General features: G+C 45.8%; 1 protein-coding gene across 2 annotated transcripts; it reads right to left on the reverse strand.

The window, feature by feature from the left end:
- Positions 1 to 7,090: 7,090 nt before the first annotated feature.
- On the reverse strand, positions 7,091 to 17,330 carry LOC119824682 (histidine-rich glycoprotein-like). Of its 2 annotated transcripts, none has more exons than XM_038345030.1 (7): positions 17,090 to 17,330; positions 14,734 to 14,844; positions 13,891 to 13,981; positions 11,910 to 12,076; positions 10,476 to 10,556; positions 9,382 to 9,483; positions 7,091 to 7,832 (listed from the first exon to the last, which is right to left on the reverse strand). In XM_038345030.1, exons 1-7 carry the CDS (start codon positions 17,303 to 17,305, stop codon positions 7,164 to 7,166), a joined length of 1,437 nt encoding a protein of 478 aa, XP_038200958.1. In that variant the 5' UTR covers positions 17,306 to 17,330; the 3' UTR covers positions 7,091 to 7,163. The 2 variants fall into 2 exon arrangements, with proteins under 2 accessions (XP_038200958.1, XP_038200957.1); XM_038345029.1 differs by having other exon boundaries at positions 7,091 to 7,835.
- Between the last annotated feature and the right edge of the window lie 2,457 nt (positions 17,331 to 19,787).

Genomic DNA, 19,787 nt, shown 5'->3' on the forward strand with positions numbered 1-19,787 from the left:
GTGTGAACATGAGGACAATGTGCAAACCTCCCACACAGCATTACTTATGCCGGTGTGTACAGAGGCAGGCTAATGGGATATGTGTGTACAGAGGCAGGCTAACGGGATATGGGTGTACAGAGGCAGGCTAATGGATATGTGTGTACAGAGGCAGGCTAACAGGATGTCAGTGTGTACAGAGACAGGCTAATGGGATAAATGGGATATGGGTGTACAGAGGCAGACTAATGGATATGTGTGGACAGAGACAGGCTTCTGTCAGATCTGCTGCATTCCTGCAAAGTGCAAGCACAGGAACATCAGCCGAGTGCTGGGAGCTCCACCCAGGGACTGGCACATCTGCAAAACCAGCCTCTCTGCTCAATTCTATTAATTCAAGCAAAAAAAGGAGAAAGGGGCCAGCAGGAGCCCAGCAGGTAAAAGTGCCTGCCCCAGGGTCCTCATGCTGACACCTTAAGTTTGATGTCCGGAAGTCAGAAAAAACCTCTGGGTGGTGGCACACACTTAGAATCCTGTAAACCAGGATGTGGGGGCGTGAGAGTCACCAGGAAGCTCACAGCTCTGGAGTACGAGAGCAGGAGAAAGAAGAAGCCCCTTCTTACTGAGGCGGTAGTCAATAGTCCTGATGTTTCTCTGACCTCCACGTGTGGCCTGTGGCCTTTGTGCTTGCACCCACATATTCTTGTCCTTGCTCATAAACACACACACAATAATAGCCAGGAAGAAAAGAAAGGAAGGGCAGAGGGAAGGAAGAAAGGAAGGAAAAAAAGAGGATGAAGAAATAAAAGGCCCAAATATTGAACTCTGTGTGTTCCAGGGGAATCTCTAGCTTATGATGGAGCCTGCCTGAGAAGCCCGAGGCCAGGTGCTGTCATGGATGTGAGGTGAATGCTGACTTTACAGGAGCATGGCAGGAACAGGCACTTGGGTCGAGGTCCTAGATGGATGTCAGTCTGGCTCTTCTCCTGAACGTCTATGTACAGGCAAGTGCATGCATGTCAGTGTGTGTGTGCATGTGTGTGTGTGTGTGTGTGTGTGTGTGTGTGTTTGATGCTTGATTGGGTATGTGTCTAGGTGTGAATGAGTGTGAGTTTTCATGTATGCCCATGTGTGTGTTTGTGAGTCAGAATCTCAAAACCTTCCCAACTCAGTTTCTTCACCTGAAGAATGTGGAACTCATAGTATCTTTTTTGTTTGTTTATTTTGTTTTGTTTTTTGAGGTGGTTTCTCTATGTAGCCTTGACTGTCCTGGAACTCACTCTGTAGAACAGACTAGCCTCAAACTCACAGCAATGTGCCTGCCTCTGCTAGGATTAAAGGCATCTGCCACCAGTGCCTGACTGAAAAATCATAATATCTTTTCTCTTTTCTTTTTTTAAAAAAAGAGTTATTTATTTATTATGTATACTTTGTTCTGCCTGCATGTATGCCTGGTTCCCAGAAGAGGGCTCTAGATCTCATTATAGATGGTTGTGAGCCACCGTGTGATTGCTAGTAATTGAACTCAGGACCTCTGGAAGAGCAAACAGTGTTGTTAACCTCTGAGCCATCTCTCTCTTTTACTTTTAAGTCTGTCTCTGGCACTGGAGAGCTGGCTAAGAATATTTTTTAAAGAAATTTTTAGTTTACTACAGTGTTCTGCCTCCAGGCCAGAAGAGGGCACCAAATCTCAATATCTCATTATAGACGATTGCTTGAGCCACCATGTGGTTGTGGGGAATGGAACTCAAAATCTCTGGAAGAGCAGCCAGTGTTTTTAAGCTCTGAGCCATCTCTCAAGCCCCCTCCCCCAAATATCTTAATGGGGTTGTTTTTGGTTTTTCCCTGGAAATTCTTTTATTTAAACAAATTTTGAAAGTAAAAACAGAGACACATAATTTTTCATGTAAATGAAACAGCCCAGCACCATAGGTTACAGAAACAAAGAAAAGAGAAGGTGGGAGTTGAAAAAAAAAAAAACTAAAGCGGAGAGTGCAAGTCTTTGACTTTAGTTTCCCTGAAGTTGAGCTTGGAAGAAAAAGTTTCAACAGAAGGTTTATATAAATTACATGTATTGTGATTTTTGTGAACGTCAGAATGAGATGTTCTGCACAGAGCTAAAGATATGCCTAGTGTCATGTCATAATTGTACAAGGCCGGCAAAAGTCGTGGATATTAATAACAAAAAGAAAAGTTCAGTTTTTTAGCTGTATGAGTAAAGAGTCCAGCATGGACCCTAATTAGTTCAAGAGTGTGAACTATTCTACGAAAGCAGCAATTATGGGCAGATTGTGTAGGAAGACATGTGCTCCTGGTTGGTACGTTATCGACTTTCTAATATGGGAAAATCAATACAGGTATTGTAAAAGGTTACACAAATCCACTGCATGTCTACAAAAGCACAAAGGTGAAGACAGTAGCCAGTGCGCATGTCCACGCATTGCTGTCTCCAACAAAGAGGAATGTCCTACGACTGCACACCTGAGGAAGAGCTAGCTTCAGCAAGGGCTGGGAAATGCTGGAGTCGCAGGAGTTACAGTGGAGCCAGAGGATATCTCCTAGGTAAGAGGATCTTGTTAAAGCTAGAACAGCAGGTTTAAGGCCATCAAGTCTAAGCAGTTATTCAAATCTTTTTGCAGCTTGTGTGCTCGTGTCTCAGTCATGTGACTTGTCTTCCAACCTATGGCCAAATCATCTGGCTTACAAAACCCTGAAGGAAAACACAGATGTAATCAATCCAGCAGAGGTTTTATTAAATAAGACTAGCATACAAAGCTGTGATTATGGGGAAGCAAAGAAAGTCTGAGCATTAGAGACGTAAAGCTTGCTTGTTCCTTGTTGGAGCCAGCCCTTCATCTGCTACGCAAAAGGTACAATTACTGTTACATTAATTACATTGCTATTTCACGTCCTCTGTATCAGTGCATGGTTAAACTAGTCAAACCCTCTGCATGTGTAGGTTTCCCTACAACAGTAGCACACACTACTACCTCAATTATGGCACAAAATTTTCTTTAGTGTTTCTAACAAGTCTGGTCAGTACACTAACCTTGAGGTCGTATCACAGGCAGCGCTCCTTCAACTCAATTCTACTTCCTGGAACTTAATATTTCCTGAAGAATGTTTATTTGTAAATCCTTTATAGCATCAATCCTTCAAGCTTCTCCTACATCAAAATGACCCAGATAACTAACAACACACGCTATCGAGCAATATCCGTGTTACCTTCAACATTTATGCTTCAGATTCATTTTATTAAGCCCCCTTCAGCCTATTCGCTGTTTTCAGCAAATGATTATCATAACACACGTGCACACACACACATGTATTACATTGTATCAGGGGCATGGAAAAGTACATAATTTAAGATTACAGTTTTGTGTTAGCTTAGGTTGTAAAATCTGACATGAGCAATAGAAGCCTAGTAAGGTTGGTTACTGACTGATCTCAAGAAGGCAAATTGAACAAACACACTAGTGCACAGGAGGACAGCAGTCTTAGGTCTTAAGAGACTTCAAGGTGTATCATTAACTCTGGCTGTGAGGCCCTGCAAATGTCCCAGGCTCTTAGAGCATAAAGATGCCTTCGTATTTTTCACCATAGCTAAGTTTCCAGGTTGAGCGGAAGGAAAAGAGGAGCCAGCAGATGGGAGGGTTAGGAAGTGAGTAAGGTGCACTGTTGTGAAGGACTCGGATCACTGTGGACGTTTTCAGTGGAGACTCACAACCAGAACAGCCAGCAGGTAAAGGATATGGCTTTGGAGGAGGCTGCTCAGAGCTCTAACCTGAGTTCTAGAAGTTACTGATGTTGTGGTTTGAAAGAAAATGGATTCCATAGGACCACAGGGAGTGGCCCTATTAGGAGGTGTGGCCTTTTTGAAGTAGGTGTGGCCTGTTGGAGTAGGTGTAGCCTTGTTTGAGTGGCTGTGGCCCTGTTGGAGTAGATGTAGCCTAGTTGGAGTGGGTGTGGCTCTTGTAGGTGTGGTCTTGTTGCAGTAGCCGTGGTGTTGTTAGAGTAGAAGTGGCCTTTTTAGAGTAGGTGTGGCCTGTTGGAGTAGGTGTGGCTCTGTTGTAGTGGGTATAGCCTTTTTGGAGTAGGTATAGCCTTTCTAGAGTAGGTGTGGCCATGTTGGAGTAGGTATGACCTTGTTGGAGTGGGTGTGGCCTTATTGGAGTGGGTGTGGCCTTGTTGGAGTAGGTGTGGTCCTGTTGGAGTGGGTATGGTTTTGTTGAAGTGGGTGTGGTTTTGTTGGAGTAGGTGTGGTCCTGTTGGAGTAGGTGTGGACTTGTTGGAGTAGGTGTGGCCATGTTGGAGTAGGTGTGACCTTGTTGGAGTGGGTGTGGCCTTATTGGAGCGGGTGTGGCCTTGTTGGAGTAGGTGTGGTCCTGTTGGAATGGGTATGGTTTTGTTGAAGTGGGTGTGGTTTTGTTGGAGTAGGTGTGGTCCTGTTGGAGTAGGTGTGGACTTGTTGGAGTAGGTGTGGCCTTGTTGGAGTAGGTGTGGTCCTGTTGGAGTAGGTGTGGACTTGTTGGAGTAGGTGTGGACTTGTTGGAGTAGGTGTGGCCTTGTTGGAGTAGGTGTGGTCCTGTTGGAGTAGGTGTGGACTTGTTGGAGTAGGTGTAGTCCTGTTGGAGTAGGTGTGGACTTGTTGGAGTAGGTGTGGTCCTGTTGGAGTAGGTGTGGCCTTGTTGGAGTAGGTGTGGTCCTGTTGGAGTAGGTGTGGACTTGTTGGAGTAGGTGTGGTCCTGTTGGAGTAGGTGTGGACTTGTTGGAGTAGGTGTGGTCCTGTTGGAGTAGGTGTGGTCCTGTTGGAGTAGGTGTGGATTTGTTGGAGTAGGTGTGGTCCTGTTGGAGTAGGTGTGGACTTGTTGGAGTAGGTGTGGCCTTGCTGGAGTAGGTGTGTCCCTATTGGAGTAGTTGTGGCCCTGTTGAGTGTAAAGACACTCCTTGCAGGGCTGATTCCTTTGTTTCTTGTTTAATTTTTGAGACAAGCTCTCCCTATTACACAGCTCTGGCTGTCCTGGACCTCATTATGTAGACCAGGCTGGTTTCAAATTTACAAGGATCCTTCTGCCTCTGCCTCTTGTGTTCTGGACCTTCAAGGTGTGTACCTTGGTGTCCAGCTTGTTTCCTATGTTTATTGCTGTATTGTCTATCTGTAGAAACTTCAATAGGATATCTATTAAAATGATCAGGGCTTCTAATATCTATGCTTTTCAAGATGTATTTTCATAAACTCAAGAAATATTTGTCAACAAGCTTTATAAATTAAAGAACAAGCCGGGTATGGTAGTGCACGCCTTTTATCTCAGCACTCCAGAGGCAGACACGAATGGATCTCTGTGAGTTCTAGGCCAGCATGGCCTACAGAGTGAGTGCCAGTACAGCCAGGGATATACAGAAACCCCACCTCAAAAAACAAAGAAAGAAAGAAAGAAAGAAAGAAAGAAAGAAAGAAAGAAAGGAATCTGTGGTAAATAATATTTTGGTTTGTTAACCTGAGTTTATTTGTTCTTGGCTTCCTGATACCCCCCTTCTCAGCTCTTTTCTCAGGCAGCTGACTCTGAGTTCATGCTTCTGGAAAAGAACGAGGTTCCCTAGGGCAACATTTAGCTGGCCCCCATAGAGTGAGTGGTCACAGTGGTTATTTCTGGTTGCCAAACGTCCTAAATGATTGCTAGAACTGGCCAGTGCCTGTGCCATGCTGGTTATTTGGTGTTTAGAGGAGTAATGACCATTGTGGCTGGGAAGCAGAGAAAATCTGGAGCTGATTAATCTGGCTCCAAGGGTGTGAGTTCAGATTGAGAACAAAGGGGAGAAGGGCATTCAAGTGGAAGAAAAAGAGTTGTTTAGCACCAAAAATGAATAAGGCAGACTCATCTGATACTGTGGGAAAGAGATGAAAAGGACAGAGGGAGTAGTGTCAAGGGTTCCTGAGCTGCAGAGCTCCATTCTCCCTTCTGGGAGACAGTCTTCTGGTCTGCCTTCTGAAGACAAGTCTACGCAAGATCCCTGTGGTGCATCTCGGCATAGCTACATGGGGCATCTCGGCACAGCCACGTGAGGCATCTCGGTATAGCCACATGAAGCATCTCGGTATAGTCATGTGGTGCATCTAGGCGCTCCTGTTCCCTGGTGATCTGCCAGGAATCCTTTATCTTTAGTTGGATATAGAAGTGGTCATTGAACTAGCCTCAAAGAGAGATGAACACAGGCCGATGGTCCTCTGTGTCCACCCAAGCAGGGCACTATGTGGTACAAATCTGGGGAGAGGCAGGGACTGCAGGGAGGGCCAGGTTTAGAGTTCCCTTAGTCCTAGAGAGTGCCTATGTGAAATGGGAATTAGGTGGAACATGAAAGCTATTTCTTGAACATCTGAAATTTTGTTTCCGATTATGTTAAAACTTTCTTTGCAGCTTACAGCCAGTTTTATTAAGTGCTTTATAATGGAATTTGATAGCATGCACTAGAAGACATTGTGAGTGACCTTTATAGCAGTCTTTCTTAAAAAATATATTCTTTCTTCGTATGTCTGGTTTGATTGAGAGTGTCCCCATAGGCTGATATTTGAACATTGGGTCCCCAGTTTGTGGTCTTTTCTGGAGATTTTTTTTTAGGAGGTATGCCTTGCTAGAGGGGCGGATCATGTGACCTTTGAGATTAAAAACCCCATGCCACTTCTAGTTCTTTCTGCTTTGTGCTTGTGATGTGAGCTCTCAGCTTCTAGTTCCTGTTGCCCACCGTGCCTGTCATTTGCTGCCAGGCCTCCCCACCACGATGGACTCTCATCTCCCTGGAACCTCGAGACAAAACAAACGCTTCCATAAGTTCTATTGGCCATGGTATTGTATCGCTGTAACTGCAGTATAGCTAGCACAGCCAGCTCTAGCATGAGTGTGAGCACAGACTCTAGGATTAGAGAGCTGATACAAGAAAGAGAGGAATTCCAAGTGTTAGAGAGCTGCCCCGTGTCATGCAGTGACCCGTGACAGAATGCAGCCCCGTCACATAGCACTGATGTCCTTCGTCCCATTCCACCTGTCTGTCTGTTCTGTGCTGGCTTCTTTCCTACACTTTGCTAAGTATGAAAATAAAGTTAGAACAACCACACTTTTCATTTCTTACTGTTCACATTTTTATTTATTCAGAACTTGTCTCTTTCCCCCACACCAAGATATCAGGTTTTATTTTGGAGGCATATTTGCAAAAAATTTAGAAATTTGTGGAAATTCACTCTTGAATTTCCCTGGACATGACTCTGAGGCTACCTCGGGGAAGGGTTGAATCTCTGGTTGTAGGGGATTCTTGCAATTCGACATTGAGTTGCTGGGGAAATTGGCTTCAGGCATAGCCAGAACGTCACCTGCATTTAGTGGAGGGAGTCTGTAGATACTTCCGACTTGCCGATGGTGGAAAGGAGAGAACCCTTTACCCCTTTTCCCTAAGTGGCCATGTGGTGGACCATGGCCCCGATGGTGTGGTGGACCATGGCCCCGATGGTGCGGTGGACCATGGCCCCGATGGTGCGGTGGCCCGTTGTGTTCTTGATCACTGGAGGGTGGATCACAGGGTCCATAGTCATGGAAATCGTGTCCGTGAGGAGGGGGTCCATGAGGAGGGGGTCCGTGAGGAGGGGGTCCGTGAGGAGGGTGTCCATGAGGAGGGGGTCCATGTGGAGGGTGTCCGTGAGGAGGGGGTCCGTGAGGAGGGTGTCCATGAGGAGGGGGTCCATGAGGAGGGGGTCCATGAGGAGGGGGTCCATGACGCTCATGACCATGAGGACCATGTGGGTGTTTGCCAAAAGGAGAATGCTTACGGCCCCAGTGGGGTTTTATGTCACTCGCGTTTCTAGCCTGCTAAAGGACACAGAAAGGTGAATACAATTACATAAGAAGTTAGATGTTAGGCTTGGCTTAGACCCGAGGCTCTCAAAGCTTTCACAAATCAGTGGAAGAAGTAGGATACAGAAAGAAACTCTTCAAATTTTAAGAAATTATTATTTTATGTGTGTGGGGTTTTGCCTGCCTCTACGTTTGTGTGCTGTGTGTGTGTGCAGTGCCAGTGGAGACCAGAAGAGGGCATCGACCCCCTGGAACTGGAGGTACAAACAGCTGTGAGCTACCATGGGGGGGGGGGCTGGGAATTGAACCCTGATCCTCTGTAAGAGCAGCTATTACTCTTAACTGTCAAGCCAGTCTCACCAGCCCAGTTCTTAAATATTTTTCTAGCCAGATTACATTTAAAATACAAAGAAAAACTGTCACTGAATAGCATGATTATTTCCCAGGAGGAATACTATTTTAACAAGTTAGAAAGATAATCTCAAAAGTAAGGGTGGTCCTTTGGATGCCATTTCATTTAAAAAAAATTGTATTATTCTTGCCAGGCAATGGTGGTGCACGCCTTTGATCCCAGCACTCAGAAGGCAGAGGCAGGCAGATCTTAGTGATTTTGAGACCAGCCTGGTCTACAGAGCAAGTTATAGGACAACCAGGGCTACACACAGAAAATCCCTGTCTTATTTTTCCATTTCAATGAAAAGTATTGAAACTCTATCAAGGAATGGTACCTGTCTATTAAACTAGCACCTTACGACGGATATGACACTCCCAACTCAGTCCCAAGACACTCTTCTGGAGGACAGACAGGCACACCTTTTGTTGTTGTGGTTGTTTTGTTTTTCAAGACAAGGTTTCTCTGTGGAAACTTGGCTCACTCCGTAGACCAAGCTGACCTTGAACTCACAGAGATCTGCTCGCCTCTGCCTCCCAAATGCTGAATTACAGCTATGCACCACATTGTCCAGCTTTTTTTGTTTGTTTGTTTTTATTTTCCAAAGACACTCTTCCAGAATATAGTCACTCTTTCAGAGGACAGACACTTAGTCCCCAAACCCTGAACTTGAGCTCTTTAAAAAAAAAAAAAACAAATAAACAAAAAACCCAGAGTCTTTCTCTGTAACTCAGGCTGGCATTGAACTTGGCTATTCTTCTCTCTCAGCTTCCCACATGTTGGAATCACAGTTTTACACCAACAGACTTTAACTTAGAAATAAATCTATGATTGGGCATGGCAGTGTTACATACGGCTGGGTGTGACAGTGCACAACTCGAATCCTAGCACTTGGGAGTCAGAGGTAGGCAGATCTCTAGGAATTTGAGGTCAGCTTGGTTTCCATACTGAGTTCCAGACCAGTCAATGCTACTAAGTGTGGACTTGTCTCAAAAAGAGAAAAGCACACAAATAAAAAAACAAAACCAAAGAAATGTTCTCTCTCTCTCTCACACACACACACACACACACACACACGTCATAACAGCCAAATGAGTCAAATGTACCATGTGTCAGAAATGATCACTTAACTTGGTCCTGCTCATGACAAAGGATGCTCAGCCAGCCTACCTCAAAGTCAAAGACTTCACAGTTTATGTCAATGTTTTCTGGGGTTTCCAGGTCGGTGGCATCTACATTGTAGGACAAAACTGCTCTGCAGAATCCAAAGACCTGTGAAAGAAGATGCCTGTTAGTGTAAGTCAGTGAGTGTACCATGAATGTGTACATATGTACGTGTGCGTGTCTGAGTACAAGGGAGTGAAGATTTATAATCGAGGAAAGGGGCCAGGTCTGTGACTTCTTTTTGGACAAGCCCTGGAGTTGAGGTCGGAACAGAGTTCTTATTTCCTGACACTTCCTGGCTAAGAATGTACAGGCAAATGGTTCAGATTCCAGGCCTCTCTAGGTGGGTGGTGGAGCACCCCTTCAATCCCGGCACTTCACTCTCTCTGAGTTCGAGGCCACACTGGACTAGAAAGTAAATTCCAGGACAGCCAGGGATACACAAGGAAACCTGTCTAGAAAACAAACAAACAAACCACCAAAACAAAAAGATTTCAGGCCTCCTTATTCCGGGGTAGCGGACACTTTCCTGGCTTCGTGGAATTGTGCGAAGCTCGGTAGACAGTAGGTGGGAGGCGCTTGCTGTGAATGTGTCAGCTACTTCTCATCACTGGAACCGAATACCCGCTAAGCAATGCCTAAAGGGCAGGGACACCCAGTGCTTCTGGTAAGGTATTCCGGCAGATAATGGGTCAGTTTGACCAGGGATGAGGTTCTGCTGGACAGACCTGGATTCTAACCCAAGCTCGGCTGTGAACCGGGGCAGGAACCAGGGTCCCTTCTTCTCTTGTCATTTGCCATCCCGATGGGGGTTGATTCATGGTTGTTGATGGCCTTAGTACCTGCTGGTTATTAGTTCACTAAGCCTTTGGTCTTGATGAATTGAAAACGCAATTTCAGGTGGATGTATATAACATCATGCATATGCTAAAACTATTTTCCCATCTGCAAACCAGAGAAAACACGAGCGCTTACTTTCTGTGGTGGCGGTGCGAGTGTTGGCAAGGGAACTCGTGTGTGGAACATTTGACAGGAAAGAGCCCCTTCGAGTAGTGCGCACTGTCTAAACGACATGTTTCTCAGGTGTGTGCCATACTTACTGGAGGCCTTCTGTGGAAATGCTGTGTAGAGCAGTTCCGCATAGAGAAGTCCACATAGTAATTGGTTCTTTCCCCTCCTCTCTAGAACAGAGGAATCAGCAGTTTCAGGAGCAGAAAAGGTTAAGAGGAAAAGCAATAGATGCCTATTATACAATATCTTGCAAAGCACTATGGGAATTAAAATGACAACTGCACGCTATTTTTCTATGGCTTCTACTTTTAAAAAATATATGACGTCAGTGATAAGAGATCGCCATTTTGCAGAAAATCTAATATACAAGTGGAAGTACAGCAGGGAAAAACACCCTCCCTGAGCCCAGACCCCCATTCTTGGGGGATGCCACTGCTACTGTTTTCTTTTCCCATTTTATTTATGTTCTTATGTGTGGGGTGTTTTTCCTGCATGTGTGACTGTGCTCCCTGTACATACAGTGTCCAAGGAGTTCAAAAGAGGGCATCAGATCCTATGGAACAAGAGTTACAGATGAAGGTGAGCCACCATGTGGATTCTGGGAATCCAACCTAGGTCCTCTAGAAGAGCGGTCAATGCTCTCAACATGTGAACGATCTCTTCAACCCCATTGCCACTGCTTTGATGTGTTTCTTCTAGGCTTTTCCACATGTGTGGATATTTAGATATTTAAATATTTCATTTGCATGGGCTCGTATGCTCAGTAGCAGTCTGCAACCTGCTTTTTCTCTCTTGCCAATATACATGAGTCCAGAACACTCTTCATAGCAAACCACATTATATGTATCCTGTTGCATAAACCACCATAACCTATTAAATTTCCCTTTCAAAAACACTTGGCAGGGCTAGAGAAATACTGTGGTTGTTAAGAGTACCTGCTGCTCTTTCAAAAGACATGAGTTCAATTCCCAGTACCCACAGCAGGAGATTCAGTGCTCTCTGCTGGCCTCTGGGGGCAGAGCACACACAAAGTGCCCATACATATCCACAAGCAAACACTCACACACATGCAAATAAAAAAATCTTTTAAAAATGAAAAGCAAAGGTATTCTACCAGACAGTTCCGTGTGGGAGGCACTAGAATTCGTGGTCTATGAGGCACTGTCAACGACAATGCTGGTCATGGTGAGGATTTTGTTTTTGTTTTTGTTTTTGTTTTTTGAGCCTCAGTATTCTAACCATAATACAAGAAGGCTAAAATTAGATGGTTTTTTAATGCTCAAATAACCCCATCATGCTCTTGCCTTTCCTTTGGATTCCTTTCTTTTTCCTTTCAGATATTTAGTGTATACTCATTCTACTCTCTCTCAAGCAAAAGAAGCTGTACAAAAGCTGTGCATTGGCCTTGCTGTTGGCCGAGCATCGAAGACTATGACTGTCAGAAAGGCGGCTGGCCAGGTGAGGCAGGTAGACTGTGTGTGCCCCTCAGCTCCCCTCACCAGGTCGGAGCAGGGAAAACTCACCGCTTTTATAACCCTCTCTACTTGGTCCACTCGGAAAGAGGCGAAGCCATCGTTCTCCTCTTTGTGCTTGTCCAGGGCATTATGGGCTTGTTGTCTGTGAACCTCGGACTCTCCAAGGTAATCCAGGAGCACGGGGCTGTCTTTGGTGTTGCCCAGGGCTGAGGAGACTGAGGAAGAAGAAAGAGGGCGAGGCTGCGGGGTCAGAGGACCAGGTCTGAATACAGCACATGTATGTGTGCTGTGCAGGGGACACTAGATTCTGTATTACAGACAGAAGAACTGATGCTTAAAGTAACTTGTCAGGATCAGTCAGTCAAGCTGCACAGACACCAGGCCATCCTTACCTGCTGGTACCTGTTGTGACCTCTACCCATGATGCCTTGCCCACTCCAGACTTCACAGCTTGTTATCTTTGTCAAGGAGCAAGCTTTAAGTTAAAGGTACAGAAAAGGATCCAGCAGCCTCTTTCCTTTCACCTTTCTCTCCTTTCTTCTTTCTTTTCTTTCTTTTTTATTTTTTTGGTTTTTGATACAGGGTTTCTCTGTGTAGCCCTGGCTGTCCTGGAACTCTCTCTGTAGACCAGGCTGGTCTCAAACTCGCTGAGATCCACCTGCCTCTGCCTCCCAAGTGCTAGAATTAAAGGTGTGCACCACTACTGCCCAGCTCTCTCCTGTTTTTCCAACCGCAAGGAATCACTCTGTATCTGTCCTCAATCTCACACCTTGGCCTCCTGACTGCTGGGAGGGCAGGCCTGTACCACCATGCCTTGCTTCTTTCTTTCTTTAAACAACTTTCTGTAGAAGCTGCTGGATTGTTGCCTACATTCAATCATGCTGAAATCTGTCCATCTGAAACTAAGTCTTTCAGAAAAATAAATAGGAGTCTGGACTCTGGAACCAACGCTGTAGAGATGCAGCTACAGTCACTTCTATCATGTCTCCATTGCTTCTGAGAACACACATTGGGATCTTTGCCAGATCCAGTTATTTTTATCTCTAAAATAGAAAGTTTTATGATGATTACTTCATAGTCTTATGTGAGGTTAAACAAAAGGATCAGTGCATGACATAACACAATATATAAACACTCTGTACACTGTGGAGTGATATAGAACTTCCAACTATCAAAGCCAGTTCTTACCAAGTGTTAAGGATTCTGTGAAGATGACACATTCTATTTGATTCCAACAGGAATCCTACATGAGAAAAACCTAAAGAGGTTACATAACCTGCTCCCCAAGCCACAGTTATTTTGGAGATAACATATCTGGGCTGGCAGAAGTTCATGATCTTGGAAACAAAATCTAGACACAATGAAGACATGATTCCATTCCAACAGTGTTTACTCTTAGGCAACTGGCAAATAAGGAACTTTGAACTTAAGCGCAGGCCGGCCGAAACTCAGAGCTAAATCTCTTTAGTGGAGTGTGTAGCCTCTTTAAGTCTCTATGTGTACATACTAAATCTCTTTAAATGACGTTTGCCGGGGTGGGGATGTCGTCTATTTCAGCAGAGTCAGTGTGGATGAGGAAGGTAAGGGCTGCGACCCTCTCTGATGGCTATCACGTGTTCCATTACCAACACCACCAAAAGATCAACAACAGCGGGGGCTGACTGAGAAGCAAAGGACAATGGCGCTGGGCTCTGATTCTTCTGCATGGACGGGCTCTGTGGGAGCCTTCTCAGCTTGGTCAATCACCTTCCTGGACCTGGGGGGAGTTGGGAGGACCTTGGTCTTAGCATAGAGTGGGGAACCCTGATGGCTCCTTGGCCTTGAGAGGGAAGGAGGGGAAGTATGGGTGGAGGGGAGGGGAGGGAAGGGGGAGAAGGAGGGGAGGGAGGGGGGAGGAGGAGGGGACGGAGGGGGGAGGAGGAGGGAAGGAGATGGAAATTTTTAAATATAAAAAAAAATAAACCATGAGAAAAAAAAAAGATCAAGTTCTATGTTAATCTGGAATGAGCAGTTCAGCAGACGACCTTACCAGAGCTCGTGGTGCAGTTATAGTCGTTCACTTTAAAGTCTGGAGACTCGCTAGAGTATCTTGTAGCTATGACCTTACATTGTCCAATCACCTGCAAAACAAGACGATTTTAAGCCCTTATGGAACCATGTGCACAGACGGCCTATAACAGAATACCATGGCCATGTTACACCATCCCACTTAATGTGTATTTGGAATTCCTCCATCCATCTTGTCCCAGAGCTGCCTTTTCAGCCTGATCTGTGTGCTGCACACCGTTGGCACACCAAACGCTGGTGAGAGCAACTGTTTAAATGGATCGTGACCACTTCCCAAACATTTTCAAAGGGGACAGAACTTGTGTGTCCCCTCGTGTGCAAAACTCTTCTGGCCCTGGCATCCTATGTCTGCTGATTCCCTTGTGCTGTCCCCTATGGCAGGGAGACTGGCCTCAGTAACCAGGGCCAGCATGCACAGCAAGGCCGTGTTCCTCACTGCAACCATGGCTGTCACTGCCAACAGAAGGACGGAACCACTCTTCAAGGCACACTGTTCCCAGTTCATACATTCATAGACTGTGTGGTCTGGAAATGACATGGGAGTTCCAGCTGAGGAGGCTGAAGTCTAAGATGATTGGGGATTTGCCCAAGGCTCATAGCTGCTGATGCCCTCCTGGGGAGGCCACAAGCCCTGCCGACTTACTATAACAGGGTTCCTGAGAATGGTTCTTAAGGGAGTACTGCTTAAGGTTGACATCATCTTCATGGCTCTAAAGGCCTAAGCAGCTTTTTCTAGCTTCCATTCGGCTCCACTGAGTGAGCAGAGTGGATAGAAGAAAGAAGAGCAGCGGTCCTAGTTACTTACGATTTCAGATGGCCGCGAAGCTTCAAGACAGTCATTCTCGGATTTTGTGGATAGGACCCAACAGTCAGATTCTTTCACATCTAGGACGAAGTAGTAGATGGTGGTATTTCCCTGAGGATGACAAGTAAGGACCAGGTCAGTAGGATGTGGGAATCCAGAGATTTCTTGTTTTGGTTTGTTTCTGTTTTTATTTTTAATGATAGGAATTTCTCCCTTTCCCTTTCCTTCTTTTCTCTCCCTTTACCTCCCCTCCATTCCCCTCCCCTCCATTTCCCTCCATTCCCCTCCCCTCCATTTCCCTCCATTCCCCTCCCCTCCATTTCCCTCCATTCCCATCCCCTCCATTTCCCTCCATTCCCCTTCCCTCCATTTCCCTCCATTCCCCTCCCCTTTATTCCCCTTCCCTCCACTCCCCTCCCTTCCATTCCTCTCCCCTCCATTCCCCTCCATTCCCCTCCCCTCCATTCCCCTCCATTCCCCTCCCCTCCATTCTGCTCCCCTCCATTCCCCTCCCCTTTCCTTTTTCTGTCCCTTGCTCCTTCCCTTTCCTTTTTAAGAACAGATCCTAGGATGTGACAACCCAGGCTGGCTTGGAATTGAGCTTCCTGCTTCACACTCTCAAATGCTGAGGTCACGGACATGCATCACTATGCCCGGCAGCAATCACCTTTCTTAAACAAAATTTCTTGGCATACCCAAATCTCTGCAGATATTCTCTTGTGTCCTCTAATCTATGTATTTGAATAAACAGCTTCAAATAGTGATTTCTAAATCCTTTCCTTAAAGATCAGGATGTTTCTTCTTTCTCCTTTATAAAGCTGTCACCAAATGGCCCTGTTGGTTTAAGTAGAGGTATTGTAAATGCAAGCCTGGAGTTAAAAGTGACAGCAGCCACCCTGGTCTGTATTTGTGGTCATGTCCTCTGTTCTGAACTGGCTTTCCCTCCTTAATCTTGTCTGGAGCTAAACTTGTTCACTTTCGCTTCACCTCCCTGGACTTCCTCATCCTCCTCAGGGACTTCCTTAATTCTTTACTTGGGTTCTGGCTCTACAAATGTAAATTGCATAGGCCCAGGGCTCATACCTAGGACCCCAAAACTCAGGAAGATCAGGAGTTCAAGACCAGCCTGAGCTAAAAATAACAACAGGATCAGCCAAGATAAACAAACAAGGAGAAAGATGAATGGATCTTGCTTTGATCAGTTTCTTTGCTTTGGCCAATTACCAAGCAGGTTGGATGGCTTTTCAATGACATGTCTCTTGTGTCCTATCTCTTCCTTTTCTTTGCTGCCACCTCAGTCTAGTCCTCAGTTCCAAATTCCTGAATCAGGAACAGCTTCTTAGTTCATGCCCCCATTACCTGCCCCTGTCTCCTCGACCTCACTGTGTCCCCTCCTCCCACCTCTCTGAACTGTCATTCAGAAGTAGCACCTTGCTCTTTCATCCTGTGTCTAACACATGTGGCAAAGAGCTTAGAGTGGTAGAGATGGTCATTAAATGGCTTGTCTTAAGTTCCTGTGTTCCCATTTTCTGCATTTTGCCATCCTTCCGTGTCTCCAGTGTTGTAGAAACTATAAATTGCTTTATGTGTTGTCTGCAGTTGTCCATGGTCTGGCTTCCTGATTTCAGACATTCCACCAGAGGAGATGGAGGCTATTGTTGTTAGTGTTATTGCTGCAACGGGAAGAATCAGCATCTCTCCATAGTCCCTACTGGCCTATTGAATCCATTCTAAACAACCATATAATCTAAATGAAGGCAACAAGTTTGCATGGCTTCAAGATGAGCCCTACTCTTTTCCAGCTTCACACGGAACCCCACTGAACTTCAGTAACCCCCTCCATGCTTCTTCAATTACCCCGAAACACCTCTTTCTGATTCCCCACTCCCCTAGAGGAGACAATGTGCTAGGATACACCATTCAAACCCCGTCCATCCTCCAAACCCCACCAGCATCTTTCCCTTTTGGTATTAAGAAATCTGTTATTAAATTGTTCCAATATCTTCGCCAGGCACATGGTCACGAAATACGTCCCATTTTACCCAGTTGGCCTCTGTGCACTTAGCAGACTCTCATTTCCTTGAGAAACACAGCTATTCTAGTTTTCTGAGTGCCCAGTAGTCCATGGCTCAGCACAGTACTTCTAGCTACTTACAGACTGGTGCGTCCCTAATGACATGCCAATGACTAACATTAATTTAGAGGCAAACCCAATAATTTCGAGCAAGCCTCAGGAACTAAACAGGAAAGCCCGATGAAAGTCATTACTTCCCCAAAGCAGTCTGCTCAGGGACTCCAGTCCCTTTCCCCCTTCACACATGACCACCCAGCTCAGCACCTCATTGGCCATTCTCACCACTGTGTCCAAGTGAGCGTCAGAGACTCGCAGCAGCTGGAAAGCATAGCCGTTCCTCCGCCCTTTATTGATCAGATCTAGAACTTTCTCGGCTGAAGGCTCAGAAGCATCACAGCTGGTGGGACTCAGGGCATGGGAATACTGCAGGGTGACTAGAAGCAGTGCAACGGTGAGCACCTTCATTGTAGTAAACCATCCTAAGCTGCGGTCCACCATAGCCGAGGACTCGATAGTGACACACACTCAATTGATAAAGGTTTTATAGAGTTTTGTTATATAACTGCGGATGTTCACCTTGACCCCAGGATCAAATATCTGTCAACAGTCTGTAAATGATTAGTGTAGAGAAAGTTGAGACATAACATTGCTGCGTGGGTCAGTTCATCACCCACACAATCTTGGTTATATCCCATGGGCAACTGATACAAAGTGTGCTTGGCCCTAAGCACTCACTGTGTGGGTGTCGGGATGGAACTGGAAGTAATTTTTCTTCTATCTGTATCAGTTGAAAATCTTTATCCTCAGCTGCCTCTTTGAATTATGGCGTTAACATTCCTCAGTGCAGCACAGCCACATTATCTGAGGGAATAACACACCCAACAGCCTGCCTCTTGAGTGGCGTGGCTTTCTGCTGTGACTGGGGAATCAGATGGGAATTTCTAGCCCTGACTGTTACTTTCTTACTGTGTAATGCTATAGAACCCCTCTGTCTTCGTCACTGTTCTGTAGCTGTGCAGAGACACAATGACCACGGAAACTCTTATAAAGGAAAACATTTAATTGGGGCTGGCTTACAGTTTCAGAGGTTTAGTCCATTGTCATCATGGTAGGGAGCTCAGAGGCGTGATGAAGATGGACGTGGTGTTGGAGAAGTGGCTGAAAGTTCTACATCTGGATCTACAGGCAGCAGGAACAGAGAACCACTGGGCTTGGCTTGGGTTTTTGAAACTTCAAAGCCCACCCCCAGTGACACACTTCCTCCAACAAGCTCACACTTCTTAATCCTTCTGAAGAAGTGCCACTCCCTAATGAAATTCCATAGTCAAAAGCAGCTTGAGGTGGAAAGAGTTTATTTAGCTTATATACTTCCATATTCCTGTTCATCACTGAAGAAAGCCAGGACAGGAACTCAAACAGGGCAGGAAACTGGAGGCAAAAGCTGATGCAGAAGCTACAGAGGAGTTCTGCTTGCTCCCTGTGGCTTGCTCAGCCTGCTTTCTCATAGAACCCAGGACTACCAGTCCAGAGTGGTTCCACCAACAATGGTTGGGCCCTCCCTCATCAATCACTAATTAAGAACATGTCTTCTAGGCTTCCATACAGCCTAATCTTATGAAGGCATATCCTTTTCTTCATTTCTTCCTTCCTTTATTTTATTTATTTATTTTTATTTTGTTTTGAGACAGGGTTTCTCCGTGTAGCCCTGGCTGTCCTGAAACTACCTTTGTAGGTCAGGCTGGCTTTGAACTCATAGAGATCCACCTGCCTCTGCCTCCTGAGTGCTGGGGTTAAGGGCATGCATCACCACTGCCCATCTTGGAGGCATTTTCTTAATTTTCTTTCTCAGATGAGTTTGCATCGAGTTGATAAAAAAAAAATCCTGCCTGGGGTTGGGCATTCTTATTTAAACCACCATGTCTTCTGACTCTTAGTTTCTTCATCTATAAACTGTAAACTGATAGTTCTTGGCAATATTGTGTAATGAATAATAAGGCCAGGCAGTGGTCGTGTATGCCTTTAATCCCAGCACTTGGAAGGCAGAGGCAGGTGGATTTCTGTGAGTTCAAGGCCAGCCTGGTCCACAGAGCCAGTTCCAGGACTGGCTCCATAGCTACTGAGAAACCCTGTCTTGAAAAACAAACAAACAAAAAGAAGCCATCTGTAAGTCACTCAGTGCACAGTTCAGTGCTAAGTTACTAGTGCCACTTACTAGTGTCTGTGTTGTGACCAAGGGCACTCCTGTGCCATCCCAGTTACATGTGGCTCTTAAAGCAGATCTCATGAAAGGAGACGGTGATGACATGGACAGGGGTTGAGAAATTGGGTGACAATCCCATTTGGGGAAGGCCTCAGCACTGGGGACAGGCATGAATACAGCAGCCCCAACCTCTCCAAAGTGTGGAACCTCCATGCTTGCAGAGGCTGCAGCTTCAGAAGGAACCCAAGAGAACCTGCCTAGGCTTCCTTCTCAGTGCTGCAGGTAGTGTCTCTACAGCAAGTCACCTCTTCCTGAGGACGTCCACAATGAGGATCTGCAGCACTGGTGACGAACCTTGCCTTCATGGTAGGCACACTCAAGGAACGTTAAGAAAAGTCCTGGTTTGGAGCCGGAGATACTCCTGGGTGGTAGAGACTTGTGGAGCTTGTGCAAAGGCCTGGGTCTGTGCCCAGAAGAAGGAAAATATCAGTGCGTGCATCCAGTTCACTTCAGGTAGAATCAGTGTCTTAGGGGTGCGTCCGGACAGTGGCCATTTCCAAATTCCCAGATAACCCCAAAGTGCTGTCAAGACTGAGAAGGACTGGGCCTCTGTACTGAAGACACAAAAGTAATTAAGACAGAGACACATGGACGGAGTCCCTATGTGCTGATGCAATACCATGAGAATATCTCTTCACGCTAAGACCCTGGAACTCCTGCTGGGCCTCACAGCCAGAGTTAATAATAAACTTTGGGGTCACTTAAGACCTAAGACTGCTA

Source organism: Arvicola amphibius, chromosome 10, assembly GCF_903992535.2.
Source record: "Arvicola amphibius chromosome 10, mArvAmp1.2, whole genome shotgun sequence".
NCBI lineage: Eukaryota > Metazoa > Chordata > Mammalia > Rodentia > Cricetidae > Arvicola > Arvicola amphibius.

Excerpts from the sequence above, each read along its gene's own strand:
- LOC119824682 (XM_038345029.1), bottom strand. The coding sequence starts at position 17,305 with ATGGTGGACCGCAGCTTAGGATGGTTTACTACAATGAAGGTGCTCACC. Across the intron at positions 9,484-10,475 it reads ATTTCCACAGAAGGCCTCCA|GTCTTTGGATTCTGCAGAGC; the intron begins GTAAGTATGGCA and ends CTTCTTTCACAG. Across the intron at positions 7,836-9,381 it reads GTGAAGTCTTTGACTTTGAG|CAGGCTAGAAACGCGAGTGA; the intron begins GTAGGCTGGCTG and ends TGTGTCCTTTAG.